The sequence below is a fragment of the Salmo salar genome, chromosome 01 (assembly GCF_965601325.2).
Source record: "Salmo salar chromosome 01, fSalSal1, whole genome shotgun sequence".
In the NCBI taxonomy this organism is placed as follows: Eukaryota; Metazoa; Chordata; class Actinopteri; order Salmoniformes; family Salmonidae; genus Salmo; species Salmo salar.
In genome coordinates, this window is record NC_138291.1 from 121,613,124 (window position 1) to 121,636,306 (window position 23,183).

The window sequence follows — 23,183 nt, forward strand, 5'->3', positions numbered from 1 at the left end:
GGTCTGTCCTACTGTCTACCCCATTCTATTGTCTCTCCTACTTTCTACCCCACCCTATGGGCCATGTCTGTCATACTGTCTACCCCACCCTATGGCCCATGTCTGTCCTACTGTCTACCCCACCCTATGGTCTGTCCTACTGTCTACCCCACCCTATGGTCCATGTCTGTCCCACTGTCTACCCCACCCTATGGTCTGTCCTACTGTCTACTCCACCCAAGGGTCCATGTCTGTCCTACTGTCTAACCCACCCTATGGTACCATGTCTGTCCTACTGTCTACCCCACACTATGGTCCATGTCTGTCCTACTGTCTACCCCACCTTATGGTTTGTCCCACTGTCTACCCGGTCTTGACGATGCTTAGAAAAGGCAATGAGATGTACATTATATTATCCATATCCTTGGTCTGTCCTACTGTCTACCCCACCCCATGGTCCATGTCTGTCCTACTGTCTACCCCACCCTATGGTCTGTTCTACTGTCTACCCCACCCTATGGTCTGTCCTACTGTCTACCCCACCCTATGGTCTGTCCTACTGTCTACCCCACCCTATGGTCCATGTCTGTCCTACTGTCTACCCCACCCTATTGCCCATGTCTGTCCTACTGTCTACCCCACCCTATGGTCTGTCCTACATTCTACGCCACCCTATGGTCCATGTCTGTCCTACTGTCTACCCCACCCTATGGTCTGTCCTACTGTCTACTCCACCCAATGGGCCATGTCTGTCCTACTGTCTACCCCACCCTATGGGCCAGGTCTGTCCTACTGTCTACCCCACCCTATGGCCCATGTCTTTCCTACTGTCTACCCCACCCTATGGTCTGTCCTACTGTCTACCCCACCCTATGGTCGTTCCTACTGTCTACCCCAACCAATGGTCTGTCCTACTGTCTACCCCACCCTATGGTCCATGTCTGTCCTACTGTCTACCCCACCCTATGGTCTGTCCTACTGTCTACGCCACCCTCTGGGCCATTTCTGTCCTACTGTCTACCCCACCCTATGGTCTGTCCTACTGTCTACTCCACCCAATGGTCCATGTCTGTCCTACTGTCTACCCCAACCTATGGTCCATGTCTGTCCTACTGTCTACCCCACCCTATGGTCTGTCCTACTGTCTACCCCACCCTATGGTCCATGTCTGTCCTACTGTCTACCCCACCCTCTGGTACATGTCTATCCTACTGTCTACCCCACCCTATGGTCCATGTCTGTCCTACTGTCTACCCCAACCTATGGTCCATGTCTGTCCTACTGTCTACCCCATTCTATGGCCATGTCTGTCCTACTGTCTACCCCACCCTATGGTCTGTCCTACTGCCTACCCCACCCTATGGTCTGTCCTACTGTCTACCTCACCCTATGGTCCATGTCTGTCCTACTGTCTACCCCACCCTATGGTCTGTCTTACTGTCTACCCCACCCTATGGTCTGTCCTACTTTCTACCCCACCCTATTGTCTGTCCTACTGTCTACCCCACCCTATGGTCTGTCCTACTGTCTACCCCATCCTATAGTCCATGTCTGTCCTACTGTCTACCCCACCCTATGGTCTGTCCTACTGTCTACCCCACCCTATGGTCCATGTCTGTCCTACTGTCTACCCCACCCTATGGTCTGTCCAACTGTCTACCCCACCCTATGGTCCATGTCTGTCCTAATGTCTACCCCACCCTATGGCCCATGTCTGTCCTACTGTCTACCCCAACCTATTGTCCATGTCTGTCCTACTGTCTTCCCCACCCTATTGACCATGTCTGTCCTACTGTCTACCCCACCCTATGGTCTGTCCTACTGTCTACGCCACCCTATGGGCCATTTCTGTCCTACTGTCTACCCCACCCTATGGTCTGTCCTACTGTCTACTCCACCCAATGGTCCATGTCTGTCCTACTGTCTACCCCACCCTATGGGCCATGTCTGTCCTACTGTCTACCCCACCCTATGGACCATGTCTGTCCTATTGTCTACCCCACCCTATGGTCTGTCCTGCTGTCTACACCACCCTATGGTCTGTCCTACTGTCTACCCCACCCTATGGGCCATGCCTGTCCTACTGTCTACCCCACCCTATGGTCTGTCCTACTGTCTACCCCACCCTATGGGCCATGCCTGTCCTACTGTCTACCCCACCCTCTGGTACATGTCTATCCTACTGTCTACCCCACCCTATGGTCCATGTCTGTCCTACTGTCTACCCCAACCTATGGTCCATGTCTGTCCTACTGTCTACCCCATTCTATGGCCATGTCTGTCCTACTGTCTACCCCACCCTATGGTCTGTCCTACTGCCTACCCCACCCTATGGTCTGTCCTACTGTCTACCTCACCCTATGGTCCATGTCTGTCCTACTGTCTACCCCACCCTATGGTCTGTCTTACTGTCTACCCCACCCTATGGTCTGTCCTACTTTCTACCCCACCCTATGGTCTGTCCTACTGTCTACCCCACCCTATGGTCTGTCCTACTGTCTACCCCATCCTATGGTCCATGTCTGTCCTACTGTCTACCCCACCCTATGGTCTGTCCTACTGTCTACCCCACCCTATGGTCCATGTCTGTCCTACTGTCTACCCCACCCTATGGTCTGTCCAACTGTCTACCCCACCCTATGGTCCATGTCTGTCCTACTGTCTACCCCACCCTATGGTCCATGTCTGTCCTACTGTCTACCCCAACCTATTGTCCATGTCTGTCCTACTGTCTTCCCCACCCTATTGACCATGTCTGTCCTACTGTCTACCCCACCCTATGGTCTGTCCTACTGTCTACGCCACCCTATGGGCCATTTCTGTCCTACTGTCTACCCCACCCTATGGTCTGTCCTACTGTCTACTCCACCCAATGGTCCATGTCTGTCCTACTGTCTACCCCACCCTATGGGCCATGTCTGTCCTACTGTCTACCCCACCCTATGGACCATGTCTGTCCTATTGTCTACCCCACCCTATGGTCTGTCCTGCTGTCTACACCACCCTATGGTCTGTCCTACTGTCTACCCCACCCTATGGGCCATGCCTGTCCTACTGTCTACCCCACCCTATGGTCTGTCCTACTGTCTCCCCAACCCTATGGTCTGTCCTACTGTCTACCCCACCCTATGGTCCATGTCTGTCCTACTGTCTACCCCACCCTATTGTCCATGTCTGTCCTACTGTCTACTCCACCCTATGGTCCATGTCTGTCCTACCGTCTACCCCACCCTATGTCTTAGAGCATGTCCTATTGTCAATCCCTGTCTGTCTGTTGGCTTACTCTCAACATCAACACCATCCTATTTGTCAGAAGAGATGTTCTGGCTGGAGCTAGAGAGGAGCTTTCCTGTCCCTTTGCTGAAGAAGTTTAACCGAGGTGGACTTAAACCAAACGGTTGGCAGTTGACCAACGTATAGTCACTAGAGAATAAACTGGATGAGCTCCGTTCTGTCCTATCAACTGGACCTAAAAAAATCCCGGTAATATTATTTTTTCTCGGAGTCGTGGCTGAACAAGGATATGGATAATATAATGTACATCTCGTTGCCTTTTCTACGCATCGTCAAGACCGGTCGGGGTTGAATGGAGTAAAACATACAAGGTCTGTAAAATGTATATAGGTTCAGAACTTTTGTGAAATAGCACAGTTACAAATAGAAATAAAACTGGATGGACATCAGAAATGGAGGAAGGACTAAAAACAAACAAAAAAGAATTATTGTAAAATAGACATTGTCTGTAAAATGTGTATAAGATGAATAAATTGAAGGTAAAAGCCGAAGTGTTTATTAGTTTACTCCAATTGGGCGATCGGTGGTAAGGTTTGCGGGGAATAATAATAAAGGTATATTCTTTAAAAAAAGTATGTATGTCTATATAGGTATGTGTATGTATATATGTGTATATGGTATGCATGCGTGTATGGATATATATATATATATATTTACCCCAAAAAATATATGGGGGATTGGAAATGATGCAGACAATTACATTGATGGAAGCAACAATCTATCAACAATATTAAGCTGATCCACCCTAAAAAAACTAAAAATAAAAACGACCGGTCGCCAGCCTCAGGGAAGGTGGTGGGGAACAAGGTGCATCTCTTAGTTATCAACAGCTGGTGTGCGATAATGTTAAGGAAGTCTCAAGTTTTTTTCTCACCTGAGTTAGAATAGCTCATGCTAAGCTGTAGACACTACTATTTACCAAGAGAGTTCTTTCTCGTCTACACTGAGTGGACAAAACTTCATGAACGCCTGCTCGTTCCATGACACAGACTGATCAGGTGGAAGCTGTGATCCCTTATTGATGTCACCTGTTAAATCCACTTCAGTGTAGATGAAGGGGAGGAGACAGGTGTCACAGCTGTCGTAGGAAGAAGCGGACCAAAGTGCAGCGTGTGTGTCATTCAACATTTGATTTATTCTGTGAAACTATGCAATACATAAATAAACTGAATGACAAAACAACAAACCGTGACGCAGAGGTGAAACATACACTACTCAAAATGAATCTCCCACAAACCCAGGTGAGAAAAAAACACCAACTTAAATATGACCTCCAATTAGAGACAACGATGACCAGCTGCCTCTAATTGGAGATCATCCCAAACACAGCCCAACATAGAAATACAAAACTAGAACAACCCAACATAGAAAAACTAAACTAGAAACCCCCCCTGTCACGCCCTGACCTGCTCTACCATAGAAAATAACAGCTTACCATGGTCAGGATGTGCCAACAGGTTAAAGAAGGATTTTTAAGCCTCGAGACAATTGAGACATGGATTGTGTATGTGTGCCATTCAGAGGGTGAATGGGCAAAACAAAATATTCATGTGCCTTTGAACGGGGTATGGTAGTAGGTGGAGTCAACATGGGTCAGCATCCCTGTGGAACGCTTTCGACACCTTGTAGAGACCATGACCAGATGATTTGAGGCTGTTCTGAGGGCAAAAGGGGGGAGTTCCTAATGTTTGGTGTACTCAGTGTATATTTTTCATGGGCTGTCTTTTTACCACCACAAACCAATACCGGCACTAAGACCGCACTCAACGAGTTGTACAAGGCCATAAGAAAACAACAAAATGAACACACAGAGGCGACGCTTCTTGTGGCCGGTGATTTTAATACAGAGACTGAAATCCGTTTTTTTACCTCATTTCTACCAACATGTCACCTGTGCAACTAGAGTTAAAAGATAACCTTTCCTCCACACTCAGAAATGGATACAAGACTCTCCCTCAGTTTGGCAAATCTGACCATAACTCTATCCTCCTGATTCCTGCCTTTTACAAGCAAAAAAAACTAAAGCAGGAAGTAGAACCAGTGACTCAAAACGGAAGTGGTCAGATGGTTGCGGATGTTTTGCACAGACTGGAATATTCTCCAGGATACATCCGATAACATCGAGGAGTTTACCACATCAGTCACCGGCTTCATTAATAAGTGCGTCGATGACATCGTCCCCACAGTGACCGTACGTACATATCCCAACCAGAAACCATGGATTACAGGCAACATCCGCACCGAGCTAAAGGCTCGAGCTGCTGCTTTCAAGCAGTGGGACACTAACCCGGACGCTTATAAGAAATCCCGTTACGACCTCCGACGAGCAATCAAACAGGCAAAGTGTCAATACAGGACTAATATCGACTCCTACTACGCCGGCTCTGACCCTCGTCGGATGTGGCAGGGTTTGCAAGCTATCACGGATTACAAAGGGAAACCCAGCCGCGAGCTGCCCACTGAGGCGAACCTACCAGACAAGCTAAATTCCTTCTATGCTCGCTTCGAGACAAGCAATGCTGAACCATGCATTAGATGACCAGCTGTTCCAGGTGAATGTATAATCTCGCTCTCCATAGCCGTTGTGAGTAAGACCTTTAAACAGGTTAACATTCACAAGGCCGCAGGGCCAGAGGGATTACCAGAGCATGTGCTGACCAGCTGGCATGTGTCTTCACTGACATTTTCAACCTCTCCCTGACCAAGTCTGTAATACCTACATGTTTCAAGCAGACTACCATGGTCCCTGTGCCCAAGAACACCAAGGTAACCTACCTAAATGATTACCGCCCCGTAGCACTCACGTCTATAAACATGAAATGCTTTGAAAGGCTGGTCATGGCTCACATCAACACCATCATCCCAGAAACCCTGGACCCACTCCAATTCACATACCGCCCCAACAGATCCACAGATGACGCAATCTCTATCGCACTTCACACTGCCATTTTCTTACCTGGACAAGAGGAATACCTATGTGAGAATGCTGTTCACTGACTGCAGCTCAGCTGCCACGCTGACCATCAACACGTGGGCCCCTTAGGGGTCTGTGCTTAGTCCCCTCCGGTACTCCCTGTTCACTTGCAACTGTGAAGACTCCCAACACCATCATTCATTTTGCTGACGACACGACGGTGGTAGGCCAACCTCTCCCTCAATGTCTGCAAGACACAGGAGCTGATCGTGGGCTACAGGAAACGGGGGGGGGGGGGGGGGGGGGGTCAAGCACGCCCCTGTCCACGTTGACAGGGCTGTAGTGGAGCGGGTCGAGAGCTTCAGGTTCCTTGGTGTCAACATCACTAAGGAATTTTTATATTTTATTTTACTTTTGATTTAACTAGGCAAGTCAGTTAGGTACAAAATCTTATTTTCAATGACGGCCTAGGAACAGTGGGTTAACTGCCTTGTTCAGGGGCAGAATGACAGATTTAGCATGGTCCACACAAACCAACACAGTCATGAAGAAGGTACGACAACTCCACTCTAGGAGGCTGACAGGATTTGACATGGTCCCTCAGATCCTCCAAAAGTTCTACAGCTGAACCATTGAGAGCATCTTGATTAGCTGCGTCACCGCTTAACATGGCAACTGCTTGGCATCCCACCGCAAGGCACTGCAGAGGGTAGTGCATCCCACCGCAAGGCACTGCAGAGGGTAGTGCATCCCACCACAAGGCACTGCAGAGGGTAGTGCATCCCACCGCAAGGCGCTGCAGAGGGTAGTGCATCCCACCGCAAGGCGCTGCAGAGGGTTGTGCATCCCACCGCAAGGCGCTGCAGATGGTAGTGCATCCCACCACAAGGCGCTGCAGAGGGTGGTGTGTATTGCCCAGTACACCCAGGACCTCTGTACCAGGTGGTGTCAGAGGAAGATCCTAAAAACCTTCTAAGACTCCCAGCCACCCAAGTCATAAACTGTTCTCTCTGCAACCACACGACAAGCAGTACCGATGCACCAAGTCCTGAACAGCTTCTACCCCCAAGCCATAGACTGTTCTCTCTGCAACCACACGTCAAGCGGTACCGATGCACCAAGTCCAGAACAGCTTCTACCCCCAAGTCATAAGACTGCTAAGTAGTTAGTCCGGGTAGCTATTGGTTAACTATTTAACGATCTGCATTGACCCTTTTTGTACTTCTCTTTTGACTCATTACATATGCTGATGTTACTGTTTATTATCTATCCTGTTGCCTAGCCAGTTTACCCCTAACTATATGTACATATCTACCTCAATTACCTCATACCACTGCACATTGACTCAGTACTGGTACCCTGTGCATATAGCCATGTTATTACCTCGTACCCCTGCACATCCACTCAGTACTGGTACCCTGTGTATATAGCCATGTTATTACCTGGTACCCCTGCACATCCACTCAGTACTGGTACCCTGTGTATATAGCCATGTTATTACCTGGTACCCCTGCACATCCACTCAGTACTGGTACCCTGTGTATATAGCCATGTTATTACCTGGTACCCCTACACATCCACTCAGTACTGGTACCCTGTGTATATAGCCATGTTATTACCTGGTACCCCTGCACATCCACTCAGTACTGGTACCCTGTGTATATAGCCATGTTATTACCTGGTACCCCTACACATCCACTCAGTACTGGTACCCTGTGTATATAGCCATGTTATTACTCAGCAGGCGGAGTGTCCAGAACACATTGATGTCAGTGTTACCTACTGGTTAGGATAAGATAGGTTAAGATAAGAACACATTGATGTCAGTGTTTCCTACTGGTTAGGATAAGATAGGTTAAGATAAGAACACATTGATGTCAGTGTTTCCTACTGGTTAGGATAAGATAGGTTAAGATAAGAACACATTGATGTCAGTGTTACCTAATGGTTAGGATAAGATAGGATAAGATAAGAACACATTGATGTCGGTGTTTCCTACTGGTTAAGATAAGAATACATTGATGTCAGTGTTACCTACTGGTTAGGATAAGAACACATTGATGTCGGTGTTACCTACTGGTTAGGATACGATAAGAACACATTGATGTCAGTGTTACCTACTGGTTAGGATAAGATAGGATAAGATAAGAACACATTGATGTCAGTGTTTCCTACTGGTTAGGATAAGAACACGTTGATGTCAGTGTTTCCTACTGGTTACGATAAGAACACATTGATGTCAGTGTTTCCTACTGGTTAAGATAAGATTCCAAGTGTTGGTCACTGTAGCAGTAAGTACATGTAGACCAGAGGAGGCTGGTGAGGGGAGGATGGCTCATAATAATGACCGGAACGGTGCGAATGGAACGGCATCAACCACCTGGAAACCATGTGTTTAATGTATTTGATACCGTTCTGGCTCCTACCCTAAGGGCCGTTCTGGCTCCTGCCCTATGGACCGTTCTGTCTCCTGCCCAATTGGCCATTCTGGCTCCTGCCCAAAGGGCCGTTCTGGCTCCAGCCCAAAGGGCCGTTCTGGCTCCAGCCCTATGGGCCGTTCTGGCTCCTGCCCTAAGGGCCGTTCTGGCTCCAGCCCAAAGGGCCGTTCTGGCTCCTGCCCTATGGGCCATTCTGGCTCCTGCCCTATGGGCCGTCCTGGCTCCTGCCCTATGGGCCGTTCTGGCTCCTGCCCTATGGGCCGTTCTGGCTCCTACCCTATGGGCCGTTCTGGCTCCTGCCCTATGGGCCGTTCTGGCTCCTGTCCAATGGGCCATTCTGGCTCCTGCCCTATGGGCCGTTCTAGCTCCTGCCCTATGGGCCGTTCTGGCTCGGACAAGGCTTACGTTCTTCTAACGGTTAACATAACAATGCCCTCTCTGTCCTCTCCGTAGGTTTCATCCCGGTCTGCAGCCTTGGCGTATGCCAGGTTGGGAGGATGAACTTCGGTAAAGACGTAAGCACGCTGAAGTACTTCACTATCTGCGGCCTGCAGGAAGGCTACGAGCCCTTCGCCGTCAACATGAACAGAGACCTCACCATGTGGCTCAGCAAGAGACTGTCTCAGTTCATCCCTGTACCTCCGCAGCATGAACACATTGAGGTGAGAGTCAAGTCGCTATCAGTTTATTGTGTATAGATAAGAGCGTCTGCTAAATGACTAAATGTAAATGTAAAAAATGTGTATAGAGTTTGATAAGTAAAACCTCTATTTCAAATCAAATCAAATTAAAATGTATTTCTAAAGCTCTTCTTCTTGCATCAGCTGATGTCTCAAAGTGCTGTACAGAAACCCAGCCTAAAACCCCCCAAACAGCAAGCAATGCAGGTGTAGAAGCCTTTTTTTATATGTGTTGTTGACCACCCTGAACAAGGCAGTTAACCCCACTGTTCCCCGGTAGGCCGTCATTGAAAAGAAGAATTTGTTCTTAACTGACTTGCCTAGTTAAATAAAGGTAAAATAAAAAATATGAGTTTTTTTTTGTTGTAACAACCTATGTTGGTAACCTACACTGAGGATACCAAACATTAGGAACACTTTCCTAATATTGAGTTGATCCCCCCTTTGCCCTCAGAACAGCCTCAATTCGTCAGAACATTGACTCAACAAGGGGTCGAAAGCATTCCACAGGGATGCTGACCCATGTTGACTCCAATGCTTTCCCACAGTTAGATGTCCTTTGGGTGGTGGACCATTCTTGATACACACGGAAAAACTGTTGAGCGTGAAAAACCCAGCAGCGTTGCAGTTCTTGACACAAACTCGGTGCGATGTTAGTAACCTATAATAATAACAATAATAATAATAGTCCCAAGGATTTGTCTAGCGCTTTACTCATACTCATAGACCTATGTTGGCCTGGTATCGTATGGCTATTCAACCAGATGACTCCCCCATAATGCCCTGTTCCCTTGTCGTCTGGTCTTTCTAAAAGGTGACGAGGATGGACGGCACCGTGGAGACTTTCCCGTGTCTCAAGGTCACCCAGAGGTCGTTCGGCTCCCAGAACAGTAACCCAGACATCACCTTCTATCGCCTCAGCATGCCTATAGAGTGTAACGAGGTGCTGGCCAAGTCACCTGGCGGGACGCTACAGTCTGGCGGGGGCTTCTCCTTCTCCTCTAAGAAAGACCTGGACGACTTTGAGACCGTGTCCGACTTCGAGGTGCTGATGATGATGAAGTCACTAAGATTCACTCTCTTTTTTTCTCCTTCTGTCTCCGTCTCCTTCTGTCTCCTTCTCCTTTTGTCTTTGTCTCCTTTTGTCTCTGTCTCCTTCTGTCTCCTTCTGTCTCCTTCTCTGTCTCCTTCTGTCTCCTTTTGTCTCCTTCTCCTTCTGTCTCCTTCTCCTTCTGTCTCCGTCTCCTTCTGTCTCCTTCTGTCTCCATCTCCTTCTGTCTCCTTCTGTCTCCGTCTCCTTCTGTCTCCTTCTGTCTCCGTCTCCTTCCGTCTCCTTCTGTCTCCTTTTGTCTCCTTCTGTCTCTGTCTCCTTCTCCTTTTGTCTCCGTCTCCTTCCGTCTCTTTCTGTCTCCTGTCTCTTTCTGTCTCCTTATGTCTCCGTCTCCTTCTGTCTCCATCTCCTTCTGTCTCCTTCTGTCTCCGTCTCCTTCTGTCTCCTTCTGTCTCCTTCTCCCCCCGTTTGCTCCATATTTTCTCCTTCACAACCTCCAACCTCCTTCCCCCCTCTCTTAGGAGGAAAACGTGATTAATATCTAATATTCTAGCAATGTACCTTTTTGTAGTTGTAATGTTTCTATGTTCCAGTTTGTTTCCTCTTCTCCTCAGGTGTTGACGAAGTCTGCCCACTGCACCCTGGGCTCCAGCCTGGACAAGGAGAAGGACCAATTCAACAACCACAAAGACTACAACCAGGAGAAACCCTCCAAGTTAAAGCAGAGGTTTGTAGATTATAGTTAGGACCAGGGGGTTTCACCCCCCCGACAACACAGACCAGAGAAAACTCTGGGTCCTAATTATAGTCTATCACCTCCCTGCCCGTGTCCTTGGTCTCTCTGTAATACAGCTATGTAAACCATGCTGTACCAAACCTGTACAAGAGGAGTCTGCATTAGAGTCGAATGCAGGGACTCAATACCACTGCTATAGTTCAATAACATGTCTCAGCTATATTAACACCATATATATATATATATATACAGTGTTGAATTAAGCTCATATAGTCTGCATTAGGCTCCATCTCTTGCTGTCGGCAGGTTTGGGGTCAATTCCATTTCAATTCCAGTAAATTCAGGAAGCACAATTTATTTCCCATTCCATTTATCTCCCAATTCTTTTCAATTAGGATTTTTAAACATTTGGTTTATTTTCTGAATGGACTGGAATTTAAATGGAATTGACCCTAACCCTGGCTGTGTTCTGTTGTCTCTCTCTCTCACTCTGTCTCTCTGTCTCTTTCTCTCTCTCTCTCTGTCTCTCTCTCACTCTCACTCTCTCTTTCTTTCTCTCTCTCTCTCTTTCTTTCTCTCTCTCTCTTTCTCTCTGTCTCTCTGTCTCTCTCTCACTCTCTCTCGCTCTGTCTCTCTGTCTCTGTCTCTCTGTCTCTCTCTGTCTCTCTCTCTGTCTCTCTGTCTCTCTCTCTATCTGTCTCTCTCTCTGTCTCTCTCGCTGTCTCTCTCTGTGTCTCTGTATATTAGGTTCAGGTTGTTTTCAGAGTTGTAGTTATGTCTCTCTGTGTGTGTGTGTGTGTGTGTAGATTCATGTTGAAGAGGACCAAGCCAGAGTTTACCAGCAGTAACTCTTCAGCCCGTCTATCAGAGGAGGTGTTAGCTGATAGGGATGACTGTGACGTCTTCATGCAGACCTCCACTGTAAGAACTGTTTAACGCTATATAACCCTATTTAATGCTATATAACCATTTATAACTCTATTTAACACTTTATAACCTAATATAACCCTTTATAACCCTTTATAACTCTGTATAACCTGATATAACCCTATTCAACCCTATATAACCCCATATAACCCTATATAGCCCTTTATAACCCTATATAACCCTTTATAACCCTATATAACCCTTTATAGCCCAAATAACCCTTTATAACCTAATATAACCCTAAATAACCCTATATAACCTGATATAACCCTGAATAAACCTATATAACCTAATATAACCCTTTAAAACCCTTTAAAACCCTATATAACCCTATTTAACCCTATATAACCCTATATAACCCTTTATAACCTACTACAACCCTAAATAACCCTTTATAACCTAATGTAACCCTAAATAACCCTATATAACCTAATATAACCCTGAATAACCTGATATAACCCTATATAACCTAATATTACCCTATTTAACCCTTTATAACCTACTATAACCCTGAATAACCCTATATAACCGTTTATAACCTAGTATAACCCTATATAACCTAATATTACCCTATTTAACCCTATATAACGCTTTATAACCTACTATAACCGTAAATTACCCTATATAACCCGTTATAACCTAATATAACCCTAAATAACCTAAATAACCCTATATAACCCTTTATAACCTAATATAACCCTATATAACCCTTTATAACCTAATATAACCCTATATGTCCATGGTCTCTCCCCAGTACTACTACTCAGTGAGGATCTTCCCAGGTCAGGAGCCCAGCAGTGTGTGGGTTGGCTGGGTGACCTCTGACTTTCACCAGTACGACATGGCCTTCGACCTCGAAAAGGTCCGCACCGTCACCGTAACCCTGGGAGACGAGAAGGGCAAAGTTCACGAGAGGTCAGATATCTGGGGGGGATGGTCTTGGGGTCAAACTGAGGACACACGCATGCACGTCACACACAAACACACACACACACACAAACACACACACACACACACACACACACGGTCCTGTGGGTCAGACTCAATCAGAACTGATACTGAAATATCCTGCTAGTCAGACTCAATCAGAACTGATACTGAAATATCCTGCTAGTCAGACTCAATCAGAACTGATACTGAAATATCCTGCTAGTCAGACTCAATCAGATCTGATACTGAAATATCCTGCTAGTCAGACTCAATCAGAACTGATACTGAAATATCCTGCTAGTCAGACTCAATCAGATCTGATACCGAAATATCCTGCTAGTCAGACTCAATACGATCTGATACTGAAATATCCTGCTAGTCAGACTCAATCAGAACTGATACTGAAATATCCTGCTAGTCAGACTCAATCAGAACTGATACCGAAATATCCTGCTAGTCAGACTCAATCAGATCTGATACTGAAATATCCTGCTAGTCAGACTCAATCAGAACTGATACTGAAATATCCTGCTAGTCAGACTCAATCAGATCTGATACTGAAATATCCTGCTAGTCAGACTCAATCAGAACTGATACTGAAATATCCTGCTAGTCAGACTCAATCAGATCTGATACTGAAATATGCTGCTAGTCAGACTCAATCAGAACTGATACTGAAATATCCTGCTAGTCAGACTCAATCAGATCTGATACTGAAATATCCTGCTAGTCAGACTCAATCAGAACTGATACTGAAATATCCTGCTGGTCAGACTAAATCAGAACTGATACTGAAATATCCTGCTAGTCAGACTCAATCAGATCTGATACGGAAATATCCTGCTAGTCAGCCTCAATCAGAACTGATACTGAAATATCCTGCTAGTCAGACTCAATCAGATCTGATACTGAAATATCCTGCTAGTCAGACTCAATCAGAACTGATACTGAAATATCCTGCTAGTCAGACTCAATCAGATCTGATACTGAAATATCCTGCTAGTCAGACTCAATCAGAACTGATACTGAAATATCCTGCTAGTCAGACTCAATCAGATCTCATACTGAAATATCCTGCTAGTCAGCCTCAATCAGAACTGATACTGAAATATCCTGCTAGTCAGACTCAATCAGATCTGATACTGAAATATCCTGCTTGTCAGACTCAATCAGAACTGATACTGAAATATCCTGCTAGTCAGACTCATTGTAACCTATGCTTGTTGTGATGTGGTTGTAATATTTTGAATTTCACATATCAAATGTTTCTTCTTTTATGGTTGTGTTTGTACTGTAAAAAGATGATTGTGAAATGTCTCTGTCTCTGTCTATAGCATCAAGCATAGTAACTACTGTCTCTGTCTATAGCATCAAGCGTAGTAACTACTGTCTCTGTCTATAGCATCAAGCGTAGTAACTACTGTCTCTGTCTATAGCATCAAGCGTAGTAACTACTGTCTCTGTCTATAGCATCAAGCGTAGTAACTACTGTCTCTGTCTATAGCATCAAGCGTAGTAACTACTGTCTCTGTCTCTTATAGCATCAAGCGTAGTAACTACTGTCTCTGTCTCATAGCATCAAGCGTAGTAACTACTGTCTGTGTCTCTTATAGCATCAAGCGTAGTAACTACTGTCTCTGTCTATAGCATCAAGCGTAGTAACTACTGTCTCTGTCTATAGCATCAAGCGTAGTAACTACTGTCTCTGTCTCTTATAGCATCACGCATAGTAACTACTGTCTCTGTCTCTGTCTCTTATAGCATCAAGCGTAGTAACTACTGTCTCTGTCTCTTATAGCATCAAGCGTAGTAACTACTGTCTCTGTCTCTGTCTCTTATAGCATCAAGCGTAGTAACTACTGTCTCTGTCTCTTATAGCATCAAGCGTAGTAACTACTGTCTCTGTCTCATAGCATCAAGCGTAGTAACTACTGTCTCTGTCTCTTATAGCATCAAGCGTAGTAACTACTGTCTCTGTCTCATAGCATCAAGCGTAGTAACTACTGTCTCTGTCTCATAGCATCAAGCGTAGTAACTACCGTCTCTGTCTCTTATAGCATCAAGCGTAGTAACTGCTACATGGTGTGGGCTGGAGAGTGTACGAGTCCTGGTCAGGGCCGGAACAACAACGGTTTGGAGATTGGATGTCTGGTGGACACGGTTAACGGACTGCTAACCTTCACTGCCAACGGGAAGGAGCTCAGCACATACTACCAGGTGGAGATATAGTGCTGTTACCACATCAGTCTTACTTCCTATTGCTAGATTTACATGTTAATCATTTAGCAGACGCTCTGATTCAGAGTCACTTACATTTAGTGAGTCATTTAGCAGACACTCTGAATCAGAGTCACTTACAGTTAGTGAGTCATATAGCAGATGCTCTGATCCAGAGTCGCTTACAGTTAGTGAGTCATTTAGCAGACTCTCTGATTCAGGGTCACTTACAGTTAGTGAGTCATTTAGCATACGCTCTGATTCAGAGTCACTTACAGTTAGTGAGTCATTTAGCAGACTCTCTGATTCAGAGTCACTTACATTTAGTGAGTCATTTAGCAGACACTCTGAATCAGAGTCACTTACAGTTAGTGAGTCATATAGCAGATGCTCTGATCCAGAGTCGCTTACAGTTAGTGAGTCATTTAGCAGACTCTCTGATTCAGGGTCACTTACAGTTAGTGAGTCATTTAGCATACGCTCTGATTCAGAGTCACTTACAGTTAGTGAGTCATTTAGCAGACTCTCTGATTCAGGCTCACTTACAGTTAGTGAGTCATTTAGCAGACACTTTGAATCAGAGTCACTTACAGTTAGTGAGTCATTTAGCAGATGCTCTGATCCAGAGGCGCTTACAGTTAGTGAGTCATTTAGCAGACTCTCTGATTCAGGGTCACTTACAGTTAGTGAGTCATTTAGCATACGCTCTGATTCAGAGTCACTTACAGTTAGTGAGTCATTTAGCAGACTCTCTGATTCAGGCTCACTTACAGTTAGTGAGTCATTTAGCAGACGCTCTGATTCAGAGTCACTTACAGTTAGTGAGTCATTTAGCAGACGATCTGATCCAGAGTCACTTACAGTTAGTGAGTCATTTAGCAGACGCTCTGATTCAGAGTCACTTACAGTTCGTGAGTCATTTAGCAGACGCTCTGATTCAGAGTCACTTACAGTTCGTGAGTCATTTAGCAATCACTCTGATCCAGAGTCACTTACAGTTAGTGAGTCATTTAGCAGACGCTCTGATTCAGAGTCACTAACAGTTAGTGAGTCATTTAGGAGACACTCTGATTCAGAGTCACTAACAGTTAGTGAGTCATTTAGCAGACACTCTGATTCAGAGTCACTTACCGTTAGTGAGTCATTTAGCAGACACTCTGATTCAGAGTCACTTACAGTTAGTGAGTCATTTAGCAGACGCTCTGATCCAGAGTCACTTACAGTTAGTGAGTCATTTAGCAGACTCTCTGATTCAGAGTCACTTACAGTTAGTGAGTCATTTAACAGACGCTCTGATTCAGAGCCACTTACAGTTAGTGAGTCATTTAGCAGACGCTCTGATTCAGAGTCACTTACAGTTAGTGAGTCATTTAGCAGACGCTCTGATTCAGAGTCACTTACAGTTAGTGAGTCATTTAGCAGACGCTCTGATTCAGAGTCACTTACAGTTAGTGAGTCATTTAACAGACGCTCTGATTCAGAGCCACTTACAGTTAGTGAGTCATTTAGCAGACGCTCTGATTCAGAGTCACTTACAGTTAGTGAGTCATTTAGCAGACACTCTGATTCAGAGTCACTTACAGTTAGTGAGTCATTTAGCAGACGCTCTGATTCAGAGTCACATACAGTTAGTGAGTCATTTAGCAGACTCTCTGTTGAACAAATCAAAAATATATTTTATATTTGAGATTCATCAAAGTAGCCACCCTTTGTCTTGATGACAGCTTTACACACTCTCTCCGCTGAGCAGCAGATTTTTATCAACCTTCCGAAGTTATCAGAATTGTGTATTCTCAGTAGTATCAGTAGTAGTAGTAGTAGTAGTAGTAGTTGTAATGATGTTAGCAGTAGTATTAGTAGTAGTAGTATCAGTAGTAGTAGTAGTATCAGTAGTAGTAGTAGTAGTAGTAGTAATAATGATGTTAGCAGTAGTATTAGTAGTAGTATTATCAGTAGTAGTAGTATCAGTAGTAGTAGTAGTAGTAGTAGTAGTAGTAGTAATGATGTTAGCAGTAGTAGTAGTAGTAGTATCAGTAGTAGTAGTAGTAGTAGTAATGATGTTAGCAGTAGTATTAGTAGTAGTAGTATCAGTAGTAGTAGTAGTCGTAGTAGTAATGATGTTAGAAGTAGCATTAGTAGTAGTAGTAGTAGTAGTAGTGGTAGTAATGTTGTTAGCAGTAGTATTATTAGTAGTAGTAGTGGTAGTAGTATCAGTAGTAGTAGTAGTAGTAGTAATGATATTAGCAGTAGTATTAGTAGTAGTAGCAGTAGTAGCAGTAGTAGTAGTAGTATCAGTAGTAGTAGTAGTAGTATCAGTAGTAGTAGTAGTATCAGTAGTAGTAGTATCAGTAGTAGTAGTAGTAGTAGTAGTATCAGTAGTAGTAGTATCAGTAGTAGTAGTAGTAGTAGTAGTATCAGTAGTTGTAGTAGTAGTAATGATGTTAGCAGTAGTATTAGTAGTAGTAGTATCAGTAGTAGTAGTATCAGTAGTAGTAGTATCAGTAGTAGTAGTAGCAGTAGTAGCAGTAGTAGTAGTAGTATCAGTAGTAGTAGTATCAGTAGTAGTAGTAGTAGTATCAGTAGTAGTAGTAGTAGTAGTATCAGTAGTAGTAGTAGTATCAGTAGTAGTAGTATCAGTAGTAGTAGTAGTAGTAGTATCAGTAGTAGTAGTAGTAGTAGTATCAGTAGTAATAGCAGTAGTATCAGTAGTAGTAGTAGTAATAGTAGTAGTAGTAGTAGTAGTATCAGTAGCAGTAGTATCAGTAGTAGTAGTAGCAGCAGTAGTAGCAGTAGTAGTAGTAGTAGTAGTAGTTACAATAGTAGTAGTAGCAGTAGTTGTAAAAGCAGCAGTAGTTGTAGTAGTAGTAGTAGTAGTAGTAGTAGTAGAGATAAAGATAGTAGTAGTAGTAGTAGTAATAGTAGTAGTAGTAGTATCAGTATTAGTAGTAGTATCAGTAGTAGTAGTAGTAGTAGTAGAGATAAAGATAGTAGTAGTAGTAGTAGTAATAGTAGTAGTAGTAGTATCAGTATTAGTAGTAGTATCAGTAGTAGTAGTAGTAGTAGTAGTAGTAGAGATAAAGACAGTAGTAGTAGTAGTAGTAGTAGTATCAGTAGTAGTAGTAGTAGTAGTAGTATCAGTAGTAGTAGCAGTAGTATCAGTAGTAGTAGTAGTAGTGTCACTAATAGTAGTAGTAGTAGTAGTATCAGTAGCAGTAGTATCAGTAGTAGTAGTAGCAGCTGTAGTAGCAGTAGTAGTAGTAGTAGTAGTTACAATAGTAGTAGTAGCAGTAGTTACAATAGTAGTAGTAGCAGTAGTTGTAAAAGCAGCAGTAGTTGTAGTAGAGACAGTAGTAGTAGTAGTAGTAGTAGTAGAGATAAAGATAGTAGTAGTAGTAATAGTAGTAGTAGTAGTATCAGTAGTAGTAGTAGTAGTAGTAGTAGTAGTAGAGATAAAGACAGTAGTAGTAGTAGTAGTAGTAGTAGTAGTAGTAATAGTATTAGTAGTAGTATCAGTATTAGTAGTAGTATCAGTAGTAGTAGTAGAGATAAAGATAGTTGAAGTAGTAGTAGTAGTAGTATCAGTAGTAGTAGTAGTAGTAGTATTATCAGTATTATTATTATTATTAGTAGTAGTAGTATCAGTATTATTATTAGTAGTAGTAGTATCAGTAGTAGTAGTATCAGTATTATTATTATTAGTAGTATCAGTAGTAGTAGTAGTAGTAGTAGTAGTAGTAGTAGTATCAGTAGTAGTATCAGTAGTAGTAGTATATATGTCTACCTGAAAGTTTGGGGGAAAAAGGATACATTTGTTTTATTTTTTATTTCCAACCCCCAAAGTGCACCTCTTCTGTAGAATGACCCATATAGTGCACTATGGGCCCTGGTCTAAAGTAGTGCACTATATATGGAATAGGGCTCTGGTCAAAAGTAGTGCACTACATAGTGAATAGGGTGTCATTTGTCCATATCCTGTGTATTAATAGCTGTGTCTCTGTGTTCTCTCTGCAGGTTGAGCCCAGTACCAAGCTGTTCCCTGCTGTGTTCGCTCAGGCCACCAGCCCCAGCATCTTTCAGTTTGAACTAGGAAGCATTAAGGTGAGCGGGAGGGAGAACGGGACACACTATACTGCTCTGTACTGACAGAATGGAGCGGGCAGCTACAAATAGGCCAAGCCTCAGATATGGGCTGCCTGGAAAAGTCAACGTGGAGCTGTCTCTCCACTGGCTGTGGAAGGTTATGAGGTTGTCTCTCTGTAGGCCTCTGAATGGCTTTCTTTGGTCGGTGCAACACTGATGAGACCTTCACATACCTGTCTCAGCATCAGATCAGGTTCTTCTAAAAAACGATACACTAAGGAAAGATCCCCCACAAAGCTCCTCTCTCTGTGGGACTCTACAGACTTCTACAGTAGCTCCAGGACTCTGATTTGTACAGTAGCTCCAGGACTCTGATCTCTACAGTAGCTCCAGGACTCTGTTCTCTACAGTAGCTCCAGGACTCTGATCTCTACAGTAGCTCCGGGACTCTGATCTCTACAGTAGCTCCAGGACTCTGACCTCTACTGTAGCTCCAGGACTCTGAACTCTACAGTAGATCCAGGACTCTGACCTCTACAGTAGCTCCAGGACTCGGATCTCTACAGTAGCTCCAGGACTCTGACCTCTACAGTAGCTCCAGGACTCTGACCTCTACAGTAGCTCCAGGATTGACCTCTACAGTAGCTCCGGGACTCTGACCTCTACAGTAGCTCCAGGACTCTGATCTCTACAGTAGCTCCATGACTCTGTTCTCTACAGTAGCTCCAGGACTCTGACCTCTACAGTAGCTCCGGGACTCTGACCTCTACAGTAGTTCCGGGACTCTGACCTCTACAGTAGCTCCGGGACTCTGACCTCTACAGTAGCTCCGGGACTCTGACCTCTACAGTAGCTCCGGGACTCTGACCTCTACAGTAGCTCCTGGACTCTGACCTCTACAGTAGCTCCAGGACTCTGACCTCTACAGTAGCTCCAGGACTCTGACCTCTACAGTAGGTCCAGGACTGTAAAGCCTGTTGTATGTTTCAATCCAAGTATTTACCCTCCCAGAACCTAACCCTAACCCTGTCTGTTTCTATGTCTCTAGAACCCTCCCAGAACCTAACCCTGTCTGTTTCTATGTCTCTAGAACCCTCCCAGATCCTAACCCTGTCTGTTTCTATGTCTCTAGAACCCTCCCAGAACCTAACCCTAACCCTGTCTGTTTCTATGTCTCTAGAACCCTCCCAGATCCTAACCCTGTCTGTTTCTATGTCTCTAGAACCCTCCCAGAACCTAACCCTAACCCTGTCTGTTTCTATGTCTCTAGAACCCTCCCAGAACCTAACCCTGTCTGTTTCTATGTCTCTAGAACCCTCCCAGAACCTAACCCTAACCCTGTCTGTTTCTATGTCTCTAGAACCCTCCCAGAACCTAACCCTGTCTGTTTCTATGTCTCTAGAACCCTCCCAGAACCTAACCCTAACCCTGTCTGTTTCTATGTCTCTAGAACCCTCCCAGAACCTAACCCTAACCCTGTCTGTTTCTATGTCTCTAGAACCCTCCGAGATCCTAACCCTGTCTGTTTCTATGTCTCTAGAACGTCATGCCCCTGTCAGCGGGACTGTTTAAGAGGGAGAGGAGGAAGCCTGTCCCCTCCCAGAACCTAACCCTGTCTGTTTCTGTGTCTCTAGAACCCTCCCAGAACCTAACCCTGTCTGTTTCTGTGTCTCTAGAACCCTCCCAGAACCTAACCCTGTCTGTTTCTATGTCTCTAGAACCCTCCCAGAACCTAACCCTGTCTGTTTCTGTGTCTCTATAACCCTCCCAGAACCTAACCCTGTCTGTTTCTATGTCTCTAGAACCCTCCCAGAACCTAACCCTGTCTGTTTCTATGTCTCTAGAACCCTCCCAGATCCTAACCCTGTCTGTTTCTATGTCTCTAGAACCCTCCCAGAACCTAACCCTAACCATGTCTGTTTCTATGTCTCTAGAACCCTCCCAGAACCTAACCCTAACCCTGTCTGTTTCTATGTCTCTAGAATGTCATGACCCTGTCAGCGGGACTGTTTAAGAGCGAGAGGACGAACGCCTGTCCCCTCCCCTCCCAGAACCTAACCCTGTCTGTTTCTATGTCTCTAGAACGTCATGCCCCTGTCAGCGGGACTGTTTAAGAGCGAAAGGACAAACGCCTGTCCCCAGTGTCCTCCCAGGCTGCATGTCCAGTTCCTGACCCCTGTGCTGTGGAGCAGGGTACCCAACCACTTCCTGAAGGTGGACGTATCCCGAGTCAACGACCGCCACGGCTGGCTGGTCACCTGCTCTGAACCGCTCCAGTTCATGTCCCTGCATATACCTGAGGAGAACAGGTGATGACCCTGCCCTGCGCCACTCGTCAGGAGTGAGGAAGGGCCTAAATATAGTACAACAATATCTGTCCAACATTTTTTATTAGCTATAGATTTTTTATTTTATTTTATTAGAAATGAGTGCAGCGGTTAACGATAGCAGAAAAGGTGAATGATATCAGAAAAGGTGAACGATAGCAGAAAAGGTGAATGATAATCAGAAAAGGTGAATGATAGCAGAAAAGGTGAATGATAGCAGAAAAGGTGAACGATAGCAGAAAAGGTGAACGATAATCAGAAAAGGTGAACGATAGCAGAAAAGGTGAACGATAATCGGAAAAGGTGAACGATGGCAGAAAAGGTGAACGATAGCCGAAAAGGTGAATGATAGCAGAAAAGGTGAACGATAATCAGAAAAGGGGAACGATAGCAGAAAAGGGGAACGATGGCAGGAAAGGGGGACGATGGCAGGAAAGGGGAATGATGGCAGGAAAGGTGAATGATATCAGAAAAGGTGAACGATAGCAGAAAAGGTGAATGATAATCAGAAAAGGTGAACGATGGCAGAAAAGGTGAACTATAGCAGAAAAGGTGAATGATTATGAGAAAAGGGGAACGATGGCAGGAAAGAGGAACGATGGCAGGAAAGGGGAACGATGGCAGGAAAGGGGAATGATAGCAGAAAAGGGGAACGATAGCTGAACGTAATGTATGAGAAGCAATAAAATGTTGTTGCAATCAGAAAGTTCCTCACTAAGCTGAATGTCAGTTTAACCTTCTGTGTCCCCCTCCTCCTCTTCCTCCTCCTCCTCTACCTCTCCCCCTCCTCCTCTACCTCCTCTTCATCCTCTCTCCTCATCTTCCTCCTCTTCCTCCTCCCCCTTGTCATCTTCCTTCCCCTCCTCTCTCTTCCTCCTCCCCTTCTCCTCCTCTTCCTCTTCCTCCTCTGTCCTCATCTTCCTCCTCCCCCTTGTCATCTTCCTTCCCCTCCTCCTTCCTCTTCCTCTCTCCTCCTCCTCCTCCTCCTCCCCAGGTCAGTTGATATCCTGGAGTTGACTGAGCAGAAGGATCTGTTGAAGTTTCACTACCATACTCTGAGGTTGTACTCTGCCGTGTGCGCTCTGGGGAACAACCGTGTGGCCCACGCCCTCTGCTCCCACGCCGACGAGGCACAGCTGCTCTATGCCATAGAGAACAAGTACATGCCTGGTCTCCTCAGGACTGGATACTATGACCTGCTCATAGACATCCACCTCAGGTAGCTAGCTACGACCTGCTCATAGACATCCACCTCAGGTAGCTAGCTACGACCTGCTCATAGACATCCACCTCAGGTAGCTAGCTACGACCTGCTCATAGACATCCACTTCAGGTAGCTAGCTACGACCTGCTCATAGACATCCTCCTCAGGTAGCTAGCTACGACCTGCTCATAGACATCCACCTCAGGTAGGTGGATACGACCTGCTAATAGACATCCACCTCAGGTAGCTAGCTACGACCTGCTCATAGACATCCACCTCAGGTAGGTGGCTACGACCTGCTCATAGACATCCACCTCAGGTAGCTAGCTATGACCTGCTCATAGACATCCTCCTCAGGACTGGATACTACGACCTGCTCATAGACATCCACCTCAGGCAGCTAGCT

At 45.2% G+C, this 23,183-nt stretch overlaps 1 protein-coding gene across 1 annotated transcript in view; it reads left to right on the forward strand.

Moving 5' to 3' along the window:
• LOC106613696 (ryanodine receptor 2) overlaps positions 1-23,183 on the forward strand; it is a 1,296,826-nt gene that overhangs the window by 739,516 nt on the left and 534,127 nt on the right. The window contains 9 exon segments of the mRNA XM_082973418.1: positions 9,079-9,287; positions 10,120-10,350; positions 10,971-11,083; positions 11,899-12,013; positions 12,774-12,934; positions 15,007-15,166; positions 19,178-19,264; positions 21,329-21,555; positions 22,568-22,792. Of these exon segments, the coding sequence (XP_082829544.1) occupies positions 9,079-9,287; positions 10,120-10,350; positions 10,971-11,083; positions 11,899-12,013; positions 12,774-12,934; positions 15,007-15,166; positions 19,178-19,264; positions 21,329-21,555; positions 22,568-22,792 (1,528 nt within the window).